Source organism: Dreissena polymorpha, chromosome 11 (assembly GCF_020536995.1).
Source record: "Dreissena polymorpha isolate Duluth1 chromosome 11, UMN_Dpol_1.0, whole genome shotgun sequence".
Classification (NCBI taxonomy): Eukaryota; Metazoa; Mollusca; class Bivalvia; order Myida; family Dreissenidae; genus Dreissena; species Dreissena polymorpha.
This window is the reverse complement of record NC_068365.1, coordinates 69,983,685-70,003,622: the sequence shown is the minus strand read 5'-3', so window position 1 is coordinate 70,003,622 and position 19,938 is coordinate 69,983,685. Positions and strand designations below refer to the sequence as shown.

Here is a 19,938-nt window from a genome sequence, read left to right as displayed (position 1 = left end):
TTCGTAAAATGTTAATATTTCCGTAAAGATTTTGTTATTCTACAAACGTGTAGAAAATGCCGACAAAACATTCTTACACTTAAATTTCTATGTTTTAAATACACATACCATACACAAATTACAGAGTCGTATTTCATGTCGTTTTGGGTCATTTTAAATGTACATCTTATGCACATTAATATTTTATTATTCCCATGTGTGTCGTCTCTTGTGAATATTTCATATGTCGTACCATTTTTTTTCACTTTTAAGTCATGTACTTTGAGTGTGTCTCTAGTCAATATATTACTAGTACGAAAACATGTATTTACGACTATTATAAAAGATGCTGATTCTGTAAATTAATTGAGCCTCGCTCTAAAAATAACGAGCTTAATGCCTGTGCGTTAAATGTCGTATCAGATCATCCTGTGTAGTTTGTATATGCTAATCAGAACGCCACTGTCAGCTCTTATGGTTTAAATGTCGTATCAGATTATCATGTGCAGTCGGCATATGCTAATCAGGGACGACACTGTCAGCTCGTATGGTTTAAATGTCGTATCAGATTATCCTGTGCAGTCGGCATATGCAAATCAGGGACGACACTGTCAGCTCTTATGGTTTAAATGTCGTATCAGATTATCCTGTGCAGTCGGCATATGCAAATCAGGGACGACACTGTCAGCTCTTATGGTTTAAATGTCGTACCAGATTATCCTGTGCAGTCGGCATATGCAAATCAGGGACGACACTGTCAGCTCTTATGGTTTACATGTCGTACCAGATTATCCTGTGCAGTCGGCATATGCAAATCAGGGACGACACTGTCAGCTCTTATGGTTTAAATGTCGTATCAGATTATCCTGTGCAGTCGGCATATGCAAATCAGGGACGACACTGTCAGCTCTTATGGTTTAAATGTCGTACCAGATTATCCTGTGCAGTCGGCATATGCTAATCAGGGACGACACTGTCAGCTCTTATGGTTTAAATGTCGTACCAGATTATCCTGTGTAGTCGGCATATGCTTATAAGGGACGACACTGTCGGCACTATTGGAATTTGTTTTATTAAAAGAACGCCTCATCTTCACAAAAATCTAGTTTAGGCGGAAAGTGTCATCCCTGATTAGCCGTTCGGGGCTGCACATGATAATCAGGCACGACACAAAACGCACATACATTGTATGTTTAACAATGTTTTCACAAAGCGAGGCTCACGATTTAATGAATCTTTTTTTCAAAGAGTAGTCAACACAAGAAAGCTTCCACACCTGTTTCCCAATATGAATCTAACGATTTATATAGACTAATTTAATACAATTAAGCAACGCTTTGGGAAAACGGGGTTTAATGCGTGTGCGTAAAGTATCGAACCATATTAGGCTGTATAGTCCAGTATTTAATGCATAAGCGGGAAGTGTCTTCACTGATTAAAATGTGCGGACGTCACAGGCTAATATGGGGCGACACTTCACGCACATGCATTAAGCTCCGTTTTCCCAGAGCGCGGCTTAATGCTCATTAAAATGCAGTGGGTCTCGAATTCCGTCAGTGGGAAAGTAATGTTTCGTTGCATATGTTGTATTAGTTGACACGCTATAACCATATCTGAAAACAAACAACATTTTAACACATATTCATATTTATGACTATTGCACGTTAAATTGAATTGCGCGTATCTTTAACTCTCTGTTTGTTTTTCACTCGTTAAATGACGAGTATGTAAGGCGTGATAGTTAATGTTTGTGCCATTTGACGAATATGAAACCGCATATGAAACGAGCATCTTACGCCAACAAATACACGACGGTCGGCACATATGGAAATCTAGCAAAATGCATTCCGATTCTTAAATATAATTAAATCATGTTAAGTACATCATATAGAGTCCTTATATAGCATTTAAAAATTCGCTCGCATCTCCTGCAAGTGTAGTGTTAGCTTGTTCCATGTTGACCTTAACAACTGTGCTTTGTTAAAAATGAACAGTTTTTAATCGAAGAAATGTCAGTGACTTCTATAAAAACTAATGCCAGTTAAATATAAATTGGATTTATTATATGCTTATATACGGTTTATGAGAACACGTCAGTGATAAACAACTGTTAATTCAATGTTTCAAACAGAGAAAATATAATTATGAACAATTTCAATAATTTTTAACCGGTACCTACGTCATGGCGTTATTATTCGCGTACATTTCTCCCGTTAAACCCTGTTAAAAGCTTAACAAACGATGAAAAAGCATAAGCTAAAACTAACTTTGTTGTTGCCATTTGATAATCTTTTTGTTCAGCAAATGATCATCAGTCACACTATATTAATTCTAAGATTATGTAAATTCATATAAAACCTGTAACTTAATTAACAAATAGTGTAAACATTTACGCGCATATGGTCCCCCATAACCATAACTTAATTAATTCACTCAATCATGTTTTCACTCAAGACAGCGAAACATGTGTATTAATTTATCTGATCATTCGTGAACATAAATCGACTATCTAACACAGCAACAAATTGTCTACTATATGGAAGGACTTTTATAAACAAGTTTCAAAAATGTATCCGTGACGCTATGGATATGGTGTTCGCCTAGCGACCAGGAGGTAACGGGATCGATCCCCTCCGTGACGCTATGGATATGGTGTCCGCCTAGCGACCAGCAGGTAACTGGTTCGATCCCCTCCGTGACGCTATGCAGTGCTCCAGCTAGGATTTGAAAAGGGCAGGGTGGCTTTTTTGTTAAAAGGGCACTTTCGACGCGCAGTATTTTGTAATAAGGGCACGTTCGAGCGCGCGGGTGTTTCTGGAATGCTTCCTGATGTATGTTAATTGATATGTTATTAATAATTGTTATAATATATTATTCCCATTATTATTAAACCATTCAAATATAATGTCTACAATGAGGATTAAAGTAATAACAATGTAATAAGAGAATTTGAATTATAATAATTATGTAAAAAAAAAATATTAAGGGCAGGGGGGGCCTAGGAAGGGCAGGGCGGAGGTTCGGGAGGGCAGGGCGGAGGTTCGGGAGGGCGGGGCGCGCCGCCCTTCGATTTAGGCCTAGCTGGAGCACTGCGCTATGGATATGGTGTCCGCCCTGCGACCAAGAGGTAACGGGATCGATCCCCTCCGTGACGCTATGGATATGGTGTCCGCCCTGCGACCAGAAGGTAACTGGTTCGATCTCCGTGACGATATGGATATGGTGTCCGCCTAGTTACCAGGAGGTAACGGGTTGAATCACCTCCGTTGGAGCGTTCTTGAGATCTTTCAAAAGACAACAAGTAGTGGTTCTACCCAGAAACAGACTTGAGAGCGTTTTAATAATATGACGACACTTTACGCACCTGTGTTAGCCCCAGTTTTCCCATAACAAGGCTGAAATGTATCGCACGATTTTAAATGAGACGTGCATGTGATATTTGAAACACAACCCTCATCCGAGTAATCCAACCCATGAAACACATTGCTTATATGTTACTTTTTATGAGCATTTCAACTTGGTTATCGGAGCATTATCTATGAAAGACGCATTTTAACGAAGTGCATGCTAATCTTGACTTTACACGGTGATATACGGGGATTCACATCCGACCAGGGTGGTTACATTTGTTGAGCGAACTTTTCGAGTGTTAGGAGGAAATTTTGCGTACCTTAGGGGTAATGGTGTGGTGTGTGATTTCTGCCATATTGTTCTGGCATGTTCGTTTGTTTGAATGGCGCTTATACAACGGCACGCCAATAACGACACATATATCCAAAGGTATGTGTCGACTTTAAAAGTAGTCGTGTTATCGCTGTTCTAACCCGCGAGACCCAAACACTAAATGCGCGACATTGAAATGTTTTTACCCATCACACCGAAATGCGACCAATTAATACATCGTTCTGCCATTTTTGCCGCGATGGCGCACTTCATTTATCGTTCTGGCGTATGTGTATGATAGAAATACTAAAAGACAACAACAAAAAACGACACACACGACATTTCGCGTTCTTTCGTGTAAGCGTTATGGCGTTGTGTCGACATTCGAATCCGCCAAATCGGTATGTCAGAATTCAGCAACCATACATGCTGTAATTGTAGCGAGTGAAGTGTTTTTCATGTTGTAAAATCGTATCGTTTGTCTTGCTTAACCCATTTATGCCTAGCTTCCTGAAAAAAGGACATTGCAAACAGCGTAGACCCAGATGAGACGCCGCATAATGCGGCGTCTCATCAGGGTCTACACTGTTTGCTTAAAGTTTGTCGTCATAATTGTATATATGGATTGCTATATCATCAATCGTTTTAAACTCCGAATAAATAAGTATTGTATTGTGTTCAAGTACTATATTTAAGATTTAATTTGCAAAGAACGAGAAAAAGGTTAGCATAAGCATTTCGTGCTTGGGTAATATACACAAAAGCATCAATTTAAAATTTACAAATGTATTCATAGCAAACAAGCTCTATTCATATATGTTCATTATTCAATGCAGTAACACATTTATGTATCAATTTTTATATTCTCCATCCAATTCCTGCGCAATTGAGGACATTGTATGTAGCGTACATTTTGATTTTTTATTCATTTGTAAAACGATTTAATTACAATTTGAACCGTAAAATGGCTTATTGACCTTGCTGGACACACGTTTAGTTTCCTCGTGGAGGTAAATATATGAATTATATGTATAGTCGTAGTGGTTGATTATAACATCTGATTCTAAAGTGCGTCCAAAAGATTGATAACAAAAATTATAAGAGCACGTGCATATACCAATGTACACATCACCATGCGTATTTGACAGAAATAAGGGAGTATTCAACACACCAATTCAGAGTGTACAATGTAGCCATGTTAATATTTTGAAACATACAAATACATTGCCTCTTCTTACAGTTTATAATACATGTACATATCATTAAATTACATAATCGAGACTAACTAACTGGTCACAAATATCTTATATTTAACATAGGTTTATAGTTATTTGGTTAATGTCGTTACATTGTTATATTGTTCTTTTAACCACTTATGAGACGCATAATACGCAGGATGTGCCAGTTAGCGGCGTTGTTTGTACGATGACAACGCAACGACCACTCGTAGTAATGTAACGCTCCTGCATAGTCTCCTTCCATTTCGTAACAATGCCCCAGCAAGTTGAGTGCTGTCTCTTTGTGATACAGGTTGAGTTTATTTCTTATATCATACATACAAGACTCCAAGGCTCTTAATGCCTGTAGCTGATTATCACTTTCACCAAGTCCTCCATACGTGAGATACTGCAGATAGTGTAGGAATGGACGGGCATCCACCTCAGCACTGTCCATCCATAGTTTGTCAACGTAATTTCTTTGTGCCACTTCCTCTTCGGTTTTATTGCGATTCATTTCAAACAATAATATGGCAGGAGTGCAATACGATTCTTGCCTTACAAATCTGACACAGGATACGAATGGTGGTTCACTAATTCCCTCTTCTTTGTTACCTGCTAACATATTAGCAAACACCTTCAGATCCCTTTCTCCCTCTATACCTATAAATGCACACACAGCCTTGACCTTGCTGTGATACCTCCTCTCTACATCCTCCAGCACTCGAACTGCCGCCTGAAGATGACCACTGCAGTATAGCATAGAAGCAAACTTTAAGCGACTAGAAGCTACATCCGAATTTAAGGAATATTGGACACGCCTAATATTTTCGCTGTCAAGAACGTTTTGTAGTCGCAAATAGTAAGATGATTGAACTGAAATTTGAAACGCATAAAAGTGTTTAATCAATTCAAGAGCAGCATTTTTTGACATGGCATTCGTTGAGTTTTCAAAACAATTGCGTGTTAAATATTTTAATTCATGCTCGAAGGTTGAATGAGAACTGCTCTGTACATGTTTGATAACTGTTAACGCTATGTTCAATCTGTCCAAGCACTCAAACTTCAGCAGTAATCTGATGCTGTTATGTAAAAATACACCTCTTAGTTCTCCAGCCTGTACAGTATGCCGCATACTACACGCTTGTAACCGACATCCTATATTATCTATACCAATACAAAATACATCTTGTAAGTTATTCCTTATCAACGAGTCTATATACACTAAAAAGCGTTTCTGCAGCAACTTTGAGAGTTTTTCATCGAACAAGTTCACACCTTCTATGATATAATGTGGTAGCCTTCCCAATCGCAGCCATCGCCTTAATACATGTAAACAGAGCAAAAGTACAAACATAAGGTTGTGTTCGCACCACAGAGAAGGATGTGTTCTTTCTATTGTGAAAAACATTATAGTTTTACAATGAAAGCTTGTAAAAGCATCCCCCACAATGTTAGCAAATAATGATTTTTTGATTAGTTTTAAAACAATGTAACATTTTATTTGAGTCATATTGAAGCTAAACATCAACATTCGTTCTATCAGGTTTGGAGACAGTCGCCATTCTTCACGCTTGTAATCGCTGTCTGGATGTCCTGCTGGTACCAGGAAACACGGAGCTATCCGTGCAGCCTCGAGAAGCTGAACAGGTGGCCAGTGTTTACCTCTACATCTGTCTATCCAGTGCTGTATTTCAGGAAGAGGTTTGCGTACATGAAATGCATATACAATATCCCAGTTAGGCACCCAACTCACAGAAGGCCCATTTGTAGTTGCCTCCCCTTCATCTCTAGTCTCATACGCGATGTTATTTTTCCATCTTTCAGCGCTTAACAGTATTTGCCCAGAATCTTTCCTTACCAACCTGTCAACGGTCAGACTGGTCACTGGTTCCGGTGTGTAGACTCCGATGACTTGTAGCAAGTACTGTTGAGGTGGAGTGGTGTTGTCGTGGAGCATCAGAAGGTTCTGAAAACCAGCCTTCCAGTCTTCCCAGATGGTCATGATATTGATTCTGTTGCTACTTACTAGAAAATCAATATCAGACTGGAGACCGGGAGTTGTGGTCCCTTCCGACTGGCTCCCGAAATGAAAACACTCATAGTTCCTTCCTTGTAGTTGAAGTGCTATTTTCTCAATGTGCTCCCTCCGCAAGTAAGTTCTCCTCCGCTCCAATACAGTTTCCTTCCCAGCTCCACTGTCGTCAAGTGCGTCAAACATCCGAATAGACAATTCTGTGAAATTCTCTGGAATCTAAATATGCATATATTATATTACTTTCAATTAGTTTTGATCATTTGTACGTATATATTGAGCATAGTTTTGCAATATTTTCTATACACATTGCGTATATTATTTGTTTAATTTTATATAAATTACTTACATGTTTCTGTTGATAACTCTATACTAGTACATCTTATTTTATCGTTTGTATCAAACATGCAGCAGATGAAATTCATCAAAACCAAATGTATTGATAGTACTTAATATAAAATATTTTTAAGTATGTAAGAATATTAAATCGACAAACATGTATACAAGAACTGATAAATCCATACGCGCGCTGATAGATATAAATCAGATATGATTCAAAATCAATAGGTTGCAGTCTTATTTAAAATTGTGATTTGCTCCGTTTGATGAAAGAATATATTTCCAAATGAAGGATGTATGTGTTTTGAATGTTTTTTTAACCGAAATTGTGTCATTATGTAAATGTGGATGCCCATGCTGCCTGATTGTGAGTCGGAGACCGACCCGTTGGTTCACACGCCTGCCAGTCGTTGTTTCAGTTAGCCAGTCAGAAAGTATATCAGTCACTCCTTGTGTCTAGGCTGTCTATCTGTCTGTCTGTCTGTTCCGCTCTGCCTGTCCAAAGAAAGACTGACTTTCTTCTTCAACGATGCCTGTCTGTATTCTTAACTTCAGATTAGCCTATGCAGTCATCATAGGCTTGTCAGGGACAACACTTTCCGCCGAAAGTGGATTTTTTTCTTAAGAGTATTCTTTTAAAAGAGAAGAACACTGAAATGCGGAAAGTGTCGTCCCTGATTACCCTGTGCGGACTTCACAGGACTGTGCGGAATACACAGGCCGGTACTGATTGGCTATTGTGGGACGATATTTGAGGCACATGCCTTAAGCCCCGTTTTCACAGAGCACGCCTCATGTATATATGTGGCTTTCTTGTCTGTCTATTTTTACATTTCTGTGTGGTCAACAATTTGTGTGTCTCTCAGTCAGTTTGCCAGTATCTCTGAGAACATGTTCTGTATTCCTTATGTTCAGTATAAACTATCAATACAAACAACAAGTTTACAAACAAATGCTAATGATATACCTGCATGATTGATTGAAGGTTTTGATAACGCTTTTTGTTCGACGCTCTTCTGACACCAAAATCGCTTTCCTAATAAAAAAACATGAACCATGATTAGCAAAAATTATATATTAGAAACTCTGTTTATACGATTCGAAATTTGAATGAAAATATAATTGCAAGTTAATATCAATTAAAAAAAGTACACAACAGTTAATTACATGATCTACTTGATCAAAGTGACCTGCCTGTCATTGGCTTTTATGGATAATCATATCAAATATATATTTAAATCAGATTGTTGAAAATCACAATGCATTAATAACTTATGTTGTAGAATAAATACATAATTATTTAGTATTCAAGTGTTTCGCTTTTGTATTCATAACAAGAGTGCCAAACTGTCACAAGATACGCCCGTTTTAAGACTTTGGACAACTTGATAACTTTACCATGACCCATATTTGAACTTGACCTACATATCATCTAGACACAACTTCTGACCAAAGTTGGTGAAGATCTGATGAAAACTACTTCAATTAGAGAGCAGACACCATGCTAAATGCTTGAAATGCACTACGGGACCTCGTGACCTAGTTTTTAACCTGGCAAGACCCATATTTGAACTTAACCTACATGTAGATATTGTCTAGACACAACTTCTGACCAAAGTTGGTGAAGATCGGATGAAAACTACTTCAATTAGAGAGCACTTGCTAAATGCTTGAAATGGTTTAAGTGACCCTGTGACCTAGTTTTTGACCTGGAATGACCCATATTCCAACTTGACCTAAATACTGTCTAGATACAACTTCTGACCAAGTTTGGTGAAGATTGGATGAAAACTACTTCAATTAGAGAGTGGACACCATGCTAAATGCTTGAAATGCACTAAGTGACCCTGTGACCTAGTTTTTGACCCAGCATGACCCATATTCGATCTTGACCTAGATATTGTGTAGATACAACTTCTGACCAAGTTTGGTGAAGATCGGATGAATACAATTTGAATTAGAGTCCGGACAAAGTGGCGCCGTTGAAAATGCACTAATTGACCCTATGACCTAGTTTTTGACCCGGCATGACCCATATTCGAACTTGGCCTATATATCAACTAGATGCAACTGCTGACCAAGTTTGGTGAAGATCGGATGAATACAATTTGAAATAGAGTCCGGACAAAGTGGCCCCTTTGAAAATGCACTTATTGACCCTATGACCTAGTTTTTGACCCGGCATGACCCATATTCGAACTTGGCCTAGATATCAACTAGATGCAACTGCTGACCAAGTTTGGTGAAGATCGGATGAATACAATTTGAATTAGAGTCCGGACAAAGTGATGCCTTCCGCCCGCCGCCCGCCCGCCGCCCGCCCGCCGCCAAGGGGTTTCACATAATACGTCCCGTATTTTATACGGGCGTATAAAAAGGAAATATTTAGAGGATAATACACGGCTGAGCCGGGGCGGGCAGCAATAATCGGCGCGCAGGGAGCATAACGGCCCGTATTAACGTCTATAATATATACCTAACTTTGTTTGGTTTATCTTTGTTTTGTTTTTTCTCTAAAACGTATTACAGAACCAGCTTTTTGTACTTTTATTTTCATTCAATTGATTACGCAATTTATGACGTATTTCTGTGACGTAATTTTTGTGACGAAACAACAGTCTTAGCTATTCTGACGTGGAAGGTTTATATAGAATATGTTGGAGCATCGAACGAAAACAAAAACGTATTTCGGATTGTGCATTTGTCGTGCACAATAGGAAGCCTTGATAAAATTATTATTTTTAGACAAACACGGCAGAGCTAAGCCGGGTATGATCTTTCATATAACATATTATACTTTCTGTTCTTAACTTAAATTATCACTGAGCCAGCTTTTCGTAAATGTATTAACATTAATTTTAAAACGCAGTTTATTATGTTTCTCGTTTGAAGTAATTTCTGTGACGAAACGCAACAATTTAAGCTACTATAAGTATTGTGTAAGTTATAATGTTTCAAAAACATGCTAACATAACATATAGGATTCTTTGAAAGCACAAACCTTGTTCTGCATCCTTTATTCTCTTGGCGCGGCTTCCATATCCACTGAAAGTGTCCACATCTTGCAAAACGCAACCTGTACTTCTTCAAACTCGTGTAACCTGAACGAATCAAGAATTAATCATTATTAACATCCGATCTGCGATACTAGTACGATGCTTCAAATGTTAAAATATTAGGAACATACCCCAATCAAATAAGAAACAATCTAACTCAGAGTAATATATCTATTTAACTTCAAAGCTCGCAATAAATCGCATCACGGAACATTTCTCATTTTGCACGTGCATAAGGCTGCACATCACACTTTGTAGCAACCAATTCGAGTTGGCCCCGGTCAAATTTGTAAATTAAGAGAACATTGCTTAAGTAAGCACTGTTTGAGTGTCTAAATAATAATGAATGTCAGGCTTGAGTTGTGGTGATTTTTCTTTGATGTTTGTAAATTACCAAAACATTGGTATTGTAACTAAAGGTCACAATATACTAAAAGATTTCCTACACAAATTCAATGTGAAAGCAATAACTTTAACAAAAAATAAAGTCAAACTTTTGCGCATAGACATCCCCATAACCATACCTTTTCTTAAAGAGCATTCAAAGCCGCAATGATTTAAACAATAAAAAAGGGGGGTCATACGTTATGCAAGAAAGAACTCGACGCGAATCAGCGGTCACTGTTTTATGGCCATCTATTTACCGGATTCGTACCAGTTGAGAAGGGTTTCCTGCCATCTGTCAAAGTCTCATGTAGTCTCCAACCTTCAAGCAAAAGAGTGAATTTCTGTTTAACATCAATGTTTTCCCTACCACATGCACAAAGAAACATTCTAAAATAAAGCCATGGCAAGTGCCCCTACAGAGAATTGTGTCTTCTTATAAATGATGTTCATGTTTTAAGAGAGTATAGCATTGCACTCCAAAATATTTTAGTATATTGTAACCTAAAGGAGAAATTCATTCTGATTAAAATGTGTTTTTCTTACATATTATTATCTTCATATGCATATTGCAGCAAAATATTAAGTTTGGCTGGATTATCTGTCCATTTGGCCATTTTATATCATATTTTCACACGCGGGTGTTTTCGGTCTGAAGAAGGCAATTTTAAGCCTGTTAAAGCTTAAATGTCCCTTTAAGATTTAAAGTTGTTGTGTTCAATATATGCAACAAAATACCAAAACAAACCAAATGGACAGGCACGTGAGGCTTATACGGGGTGGGGAAAGAATGAATTTGTTAGATATTTTCACTCAAAGCAATTTTGATAATGCCTTTTTTGTTCTTTTTTTTTTAAATCACCCCAAAAATGTAAATTTCAGAGCAAAAATAAATCCAATTTCATCACAGACAATAAGCAAATTGGTGAAGATGAGCGATCAAAGATACGTTGAAGTGTAGAAATCAATAAGCTTCCAATAACTTGTTGTTTCACACCAATAAAAGCGTGAAATCTTGAAAGCGCCTTGTTGCTAGGAGCCAATTTGTTTACCAGCTGCCAATGATATATTCTACCATATAATGTCATGGGTGCCTTTAAACCACAGAAGATGGTCAATATTCACTGCCATCTCTCACTAAGAGGTTAGAGAGAATACAAAATTTCATATTTTGGGCACAAAATTAGTACTTTTGACTATTTTTATGGTGTCAATTTGGTCGAAATGGGGTTATATAACCGAGCCAAAGACAAAAATGCTCATTTTGGGGGTTTAGAATGGAAGGAAAGGTTAAAATGAACAAGACACACACATGTAGGAAAGCCTTATAAGTTTAGAAATGAGGTTTCATGTTGTAACAGGGGCAGAAAGGCAGCTCAGATCAATGCAAGCCTCCTGAAAGGGGTTTCTGGTACTTCTTCTGGGGACACAGCTTCCCGCAAAATTCTCAACACAACAAATATCATTGATCCATGTCACCTTTGTATGCAAAGACATGCGAATAAGGTCAATACTTGCCTTAAATCACTGATTGAGAGAAGCATGTACCAAAAAAAAAAAAAAAAAACTGGCTGCTGAAATGCCAAATTTTGGCAAAAAGATCCCTTTAAGGTAAATGATGAAGGGGACACTTGCTACAACAATCCTATGTTTAAGTCGGACGCCACATCCTTTCAAGCCGGGACCATGACTGTAAGCTTATTGTGAGAAAACAATACCAAACACAAGCTAATTGTAGGGTTACAAGTAGCATATCAACTCAAATGTACTGCATACATGCTCAGGAACAAGGATATACCTGCTAAGTGCCAACTTCTGCTGCCAACAAAGCAAAAGCTTTACGTGTCAGGACGCGGAACTATCCATACAAACTGCACGGGGATTTGCTCGACGGCAAGGATTTGAGTGACCACAAACCTTATATGACAGTATTTCACACCTTAAGCATCATAACTATGCTTATTTGCTTGTGTACATGATAATAATTTAGTAGTATTACCTGTTTTGCCATCAACAACCCTTCTCCAGTTGCCCTCGGCTAAGTCCCAGACATTTCTCTACCTGAAAAGGTCAAAATACCCAATAGAAAAAGGTATAAAATGAAAAAAGAAAACGCATTTATGTATTTTATGTGTATTTCTATGAATAATAGCAAGTGATAAAGCTTGTTATGTTCATGATTGAACTAAATATGAAAGCTGGCTCAGTTAAGCGTCTGCTGCACTGTCCAAACTGTAAAAATGTCCGCCATTCCATGTCGGTGACATGGGGCTCTGTTTGAATGTTTCATGCTTTACGCACATGCTATTGTTGCCTTACCGGATCATGGAAAGCCGGTCGGAAAGCAATTTGGCCCTTATTCGGCTATATAAGGGTGGGGGTCAACTTGAAAAACAACCATTCCAGGTCAAATAATATAAATTCATGCATTTAATGCACTTATATTCGTCTCTTCTGCTAAGAAATGACCAAAAATCAGCTTTCCCAGTCATATTTTGTACTTGCAGATGATGTTTCATTTTTACCTAGAGTTAATTTAGGTCACAATATACTAAAAGATTTCCTACACAGATTCAATGTGAAAGCAATAACTTTAACAAAAAATAAAGTCAAACTTTTGCGCATAGACATCCCCATAACCATATCTTTTCTTAAAGAGCATTCCAAGCCGCAAAGATTTAAACAATAAACAAGACAATTCGTAGAATTGATATCCCCCGCAACATATGCTTTGTTTGAGGATGGGTGCAAATCGGACAAATGAACAAACTGACAGATTTTTTCAAGATACAAAGGGCCATAACTCTGGTTTTAACAGATGGTGTACAATGCCATTTGGTGTGAATCATCCTCTTATGCATATATATACTCATACGAAGTTTCAATGAAATACGCCAAAGGACTTCCAAGATATGGCTCCGGACACAAAAGTAACGGACGGACGGCAGGGGTTTTTATCTGATTTTGGGGAAAGGGCCTGGCCTTTTTTGAGGGGAAAAAAATCGCGCGAAATGCCAGATTTTGGGGGAAAAAATAACACAAAACGCCGGATTTTATGGAAAATAAGAAGTCTTAAATAATCAATTAAGCATATTTTACTGTTTTTAAAACAAATTCAAGGAAACAGAAAATTTAATTATGCAATATTTTTCTTTTTTCTACACTGGATCAGGTTAACTTATATATTAAAAGGTTAAAAAAAAAATAAATTTTTTTTTTGGAGGGGAATAAAATGAAATCTAGGAGAAAATTTACCAGCTGAGGGGAACAAAAAATCGGAGGGGAAAGGGCCGATGATTGGCGGGTCACAAAGAAGGAAAAACAAGAGCACTGGCTTGCGGGTGCAGACCGCTCATCTATTTTCTTTTTTAAGGTGAAGGGACTCTCATTTTTAATCACAAAGGAGCGAGGGGTGGAGTGAAGAGGGGTGTATAGCATGGGAATGTGGACATTTATTACATTATTTTCCAAAAATGGGAAAAAATGCTAAAAAAAAATCAGGCGGGGGGGGTTTAACCATTAAAAAAATGAAATTTGGGGTGGAGGTGGGGTGGGGGGGTATAGTGTGAGGGTGTGGTGGTCATTTGTGAGATGATCTTAAAAAAAAAATTAGGGGGGGGGATTCGGGTGGGGGGATTCTTGGGTGCGATGGTTGGACGGTATTTCAAACATAAAATAAATATTTGTGTTTTTTATCGGTTTCAAAAAAAAAAAAATTAGGGGGGATTGGGGTGGGGGTATAGTGTGAGGGTGTGGTGGTCATGTGTGAGATGATCTTAAAAAAAAAATGGGGGGATTCGGCGGGGGGAGGGCACGGGGGATGGTTTGGGTGGAGTCTGTTGCGGTATGTAAGGTAAGAGTAGTTTTGTCAAAGTATCAATCAAATCTAACCATAAATAAAGAAGTTATAGCAATTTAAGCAAAATTTAATAATTTGACCTTGAGAGTCAAGGTCATTCAAAGGTCAAGGTAAAATTCAACTTGCTAGGTAAAGTAACCTCATGATAGCATAAAAGTATTTGAAGTTTGAAAGCAATAGCCTTGATAGTTAAGAAGTAAAGTGGATCGAAACACAAAATTTAACCATATATTCAAAGTTACTAAGTCAAAAAAGGGCCATAATTCCGTAAAAATGAGTTATGCAACATGTCCTTTAACTGTACCCTTATGATAGTTTGCGAGTGTTCCAAGTATGAAAGCAATATCTATGATACTTTAGGGGTAAAGTGGACCAAATTACAAAACTTAACCAAATTTTCAATTTTCTAAGTATAAAGGGCCCATAATTCTGCCCAAATGCCAGTCAGAGTTACATACCTTTGCCTGCACAGTCCCCTTATGATAGTTAATAAGTGTTGCAAGTATGAAAGCAATAGCTTTGATACTGTAGGAATAAAGTGGACCTAAACACAAAAATTAACCAAATTTTCAATTTTCTAAGTATAAAAAGGGCCCATAATTATGTCAAAATGCTAGTCAGAGTTACATTACTTTGCCTGCACAGTCTCCTTATGATAGTTGGTAAGTGTTGCAAGTATGAAAGCAATAGCTTTGATACTTACGGAATAAAATGGACCTAAACACAAAACTTAACCAAAATTTTCAATTTTCTAAGAATAAAAAGGGCCCATAATTCTGTCAAAATGCTAGTCAGAGTTACATTACTTTGCCTGCACAGTCCCCTTATGATAGTTAGTAAGTGTTGCAAGTATGAAAGCAATAGCTTTGATACTTACGGAATAAAATGGACCTAAACACAAAACTTAACCAAAATTTTCAATTTTTTAAGTATCAAAAAGGGCACATTATTCTGTCAAAATGCACGCCAGAGTTATCTAACTTTGCCTGCCCAGTCCCCTTATGATAGTAAGTAAGTGTTCCAAGTTTGAATGCAATAGCATTGATACTTTCTGAGAAAAGTGGACCTAAACGCAAAACTTAACCAAAATTTTCAATTTCCTAAGTATAAAAAGGGCACATAATTCTGTCAAATTGCACGCCAGAGTTATCTAACTTTGCCTGCCCAGTCCTCTCATGATGTCAAGTAAGTGTACCAAGTTTGAATGCAATAGCACTGATACTTTCTGAGAAAAGTAGACCTAAACGCAAAACTTAACCGGACGCCAACGCCGACGCCAAGGTGATGACAATAGCTCATATTTTTTTTTCAAAAAATAGATGAGCTAAAAATCCTGGACGGACAGCCGGACGGACAGCCGGACAACGCCAAAACAGTATCCCTCCGCCTCTGGTGGGGGATATATACTCATACCAAGTTTATATGAAATCCGCCAAAGCACTTCCAAGATATGGCTCCGGACACAAAAGTGCCTATAGTAAAAAGCATTTTTTCAAGATACAAAGGGCCATTACTCTGTTTTTAACAGATGGTGTACAATGCCATTTGGCGTGCATCATCCTCTTATGCATATATATACTCATACGAAGTTTCAATGAAATCCGCAAAACACTTCCAAGATATGGCTCCGGACACAAAAGTGCCTATAGTAAAAAGCATTTTTTCAAGATACAAAGGGCCATAACTCTGTTTTTAACAAATGGTGCACAATGCCATTTGGCGTGCATTTTCTTCTTATGCATATATATACTCACACCAAGTTTCAATGAAATTCGCCAAAGCACTTCCAAGATATGGCTCGGGACACAAAAGTGATATAGTAAAAAGCATTTTTTCAAGATACAAAGGGCCATAACTCTGTTTTTAACAGATGGTGTACAATGTCATTTGGCGTGCATCATCCTCTTATGCATATATATACTCATACGAAGTTTCAATGAAATCCGCCAAAGCACTTCCAAGATATGGCTCCGGACACAAAAGTGCCGGCCGGCCGGACAACGCCAAAACAATATCTCTCCGCCTCTGGCGCGGGATAATATACTCATACCAAGTTTCAATGAAATCCGCTAAAGCACTTCCAAGATATGGCTCTGGACACAAAAGTGCCTATAGTAAAAAGCATTTTTTCTAGATACAAAGGGCCATATCTCTGTTTTTAACAGATGGTGTACAATGCCAATTGGCGTGCATCATCCTCTTATGCATATATATACTCATACCAAGTTTCAATGAAATCCGCCAAAGCACTTCCAATATATGGCTCTGGACACAAAAGTGCCTATAGTACTGTAAAAAGCATTTTTTCAAGATACAAAGGGCCATAACTCTGTTTTTAACAGATGGTGTACAATGCCATTTGGCGTGCATCATCCTCTTATGCATATATATATACTCATACGAAGTTTCAATGAAATCCGCCAAAGCACTTCCAAGATATGGCTCCGGACACAAAAGTGCCGGACGGACGGATGAACGGACGGACAACGCCAAAACAATATCCCTCCGCCTCTGGCGGGGGATAAAAAGGGGGGTCATACGTTATGCAAGAAAGAACTCGACGCGAATCAGCGGTCACTGTTTTATGCCCATCTATTTACCGGATTCGTACCAGTTGAGAAGGGTTTCCCGCAATCTGTCAAAGTCTCATGTAGTCTCCAACCTTCAAGCGAAAGAGTAAATTTTTGTTAAACATCAATGTTTTCCCTACCACATGCACAAAGAAACATTCTAAAATAAAGCCATGGCAAGTGCCCCTACAGAGAATTGTGTCTTCTTATAAATGATGTTCATGTTTTTAGAGAGTATAGCATTGCACTCCAAAATATTTTAGTATATTTTAACCTAAAGCTGAATACAGGAAGTAGAATTAAAGCAATTCGAAAACAGGTGTAATGCTGGCTCCGGACAGTATTTCTGTTGAAAATTTGGCGTATGGACATTTAACTATTACACAAAATCCAACCCTTTGACCCCCAATTTTCTCCATAGCTGTTTAGTACTTGGTAAGTTACCTATGTAAAAAACATTGTTTTCAGGCACCTTGCGCCTGACGGAAAGTGGAAGTTTATATTAGAAACAGGCTTAAAAAGGCTGGGAAACACACATAATTTTGATGATATTGTTTGAATTAATTAATACTAAATCATTTTTCCTCAACTCATTTGATTTAATGTTCTTGATTTTTCAGAAGGCACACCCTCAACCATTCTGGAAATGTGCTAGGTTTATTTTCTGATTTGCAAGGTGACCAGTTTTCAGCAATTGCTTCACTCCTGCTTGTGAACGAGATTGGCCGAGACTTAAACACTGTATATTGCCACCTTAGGGAAACATTTTTTATTCCGTATTCTGCTTTCAAGGGGCTATGCCATTTAAAAGTGTACCCAAGGAACAAATTCTTTGAAAAAAAAACTGTTTTGGGTGAAAGTACGAAATAAACTTATACAACTCGCTATATATAACACACAGTTTTTTCCATTCTAAGGTAGAAATCAAATGATAATATGCGGCTTGTTTGTTTGACCCATTTTGTGTTAACATGTTTACATCGTGCTGTTATTCAATATCTACATAAGTGTGACATGGTCAATAACCAAGCATGATAGCGCAGTTTGTTAAAGTGGTGTCAACTGTCATATTTTGAATTGCAGCTTAGGCATGTTTGTGTGTGATACTAACTTTTTGTATTGTCTGATTAATTACCAACTTGTTTCTGACAAATAATCATTGTTTAACTTTATAAGTTATGTTTTATTAAAGTTAATTTATATAAAAATGTATAATTTGGAAACCCAGTTTTCCCTGCCATAGTCCCTTTAACTAACACTAATGCGTTGATTTGTTCGGAAACAATACATATTTAATACATTTTATTCCGTTTGCTTAAAGATATTTAAGATACTGCATAATTGAACGTCAGCTGATAAATACGAGCCGATTTTAACAAAGGTTAAACAACATTCCATCTCAGATAAGTGGCAACACTGTTGAAGCGGAAGCGGTGTTCGTGATCAATATCTTAGCCATCATATTGTGTTAGTACTGTTGCTGAACCCGTCGTGGTTAGTTCATTGTTTACAATATCTACCATGTACATTGAATTTGCGATTAAATAAAGAACATTCCTGACTTATCGACACACACATGAATGGTCATAATTATAGAAGCTTTTGCATTGTATATGATAAAAAATATGCTTTATTGCAGCATAATTGTTATATCCTGGCCTTTATTTTTAGATCTTATATTAGAAACAAGTGGGTCAAACGTTCAAGGTTACTTTACTGCCCCAATAATTAGGCCGGATTTTAATTGAACAGAAGACAACGGATCATTCAGCCGGATTTAATTTGACAGCAAGATAACGGATCAAACCCGTAAAACTGAAATTACACAATACAAAAAACTTACAAAATGCATGACAAAATAATCCGTAAAATAACAGCGTTACACAGCTATTAAAAATGTAATCTTAGGCCTTTAGCATTATACAAGTATTGCATAGATGTACATAAGATTTTACTGTCCATCAGTTGAGTTATTCAAATAATTACAACCAAATAACAGCATATCACATCAATGTTGCAATAACTACATTTAAATTTTAACTAATTTACTTACACAACGGTGAAACCAATTAGATTTGACTAGATATCGAGGTATGCATGGCGTTGTAGATGGCTGTAAAATGATACAAACCATTGGTAAATAAAAAAGGAACTGGATCCTATCGTGTATTACACATATGACGAGTTACATAATATTCAAGCGGAGAGTTTACATTGAACAAATGGAACGAATCGTAAGAGTACAGTTCGTTGCCCTGTTCCGACGGGATTTTGACATCGACAGGTCAAAATGTATCAAAACATTCAATGATAAAGAATGTTTATGCTGGGATATGTCGACCAATTACTTGCCTAAATTATCACAAAAGATTTACATGAAGTTCAAAGTATTTTTCTCATATTTATTGATGTTTACATCGCACTATGTTGCCCTGTTCCGGTGCCTCTTTTCAATTCCGACGGCTCACCGTTATTTTTACTAACCCGTAAAAATCACTAAAAGAGGTACATTAGGGGAATGCAAAACGTCTTAATATACTGCAGAAATAATAGTTGCACAACTATTGGGGAACTGGCACCATGTTTAGTTACAAAATTAAAGACAGCGTTATAAAAGGCTATCACCAATTTAAAATAAGGCCTCCAATGCATACCGAGTTAAATGTGGACTTAGAATATACAAATTTGCATGATGAAAATGCAGCATTAGTGTGGATTCCACCTATTGAGGACTTTCCTCCAAAAATGAGACAGAATGTAACAGACCAAAGTCGTTTCTTAAGATTGTGTGACATTGCAGGATTGCCCTTAGGCCATGTGCCAAGAGGACTAGCTG

General features: G+C 37.5%; 2 protein-coding genes across 2 annotated transcripts in view; both read right to left on the bottom strand.

The window, feature by feature from the left end:
• LOC127849920 (uncharacterized) overlaps positions 1 to 19,938 on the bottom strand; it is a 169,327-nt gene that overhangs the window by 145,273 nt on the left and 4,116 nt on the right. The window lies entirely within an intron of this gene.
• LOC127851570 (uncharacterized) overlaps positions 4,413 to 19,938 on the bottom strand; it is a 44,592-nt gene continuing 29,066 nt past the window's right edge. Inside the window, exons 3-9 of the mRNA XM_052385405.1 lie at positions 19,156 to 19,215; positions 17,144 to 17,194; positions 12,673 to 12,734; positions 10,934 to 10,995; positions 10,235 to 10,334; positions 8,201 to 8,269; positions 4,413 to 7,113 (exon numbers count right to left, since the gene is read on the bottom strand). Coding sequence (XP_052241365.1) covers positions 5,008 to 7,113; positions 8,201 to 8,269; positions 10,235 to 10,246 — 2,187 coding nt within the window. The 5' untranslated portion in view covers positions 10,247 to 10,334; positions 10,934 to 10,995; positions 12,673 to 12,734; positions 17,144 to 17,194; positions 19,156 to 19,215 and the 3' untranslated portion in view covers positions 4,413 to 5,007. The remainder of the gene's footprint in view (positions 7,114 to 8,200; positions 8,270 to 10,234; positions 10,335 to 10,933; positions 10,996 to 12,672; positions 12,735 to 17,143; positions 17,195 to 19,155; positions 19,216 to 19,938) is intronic.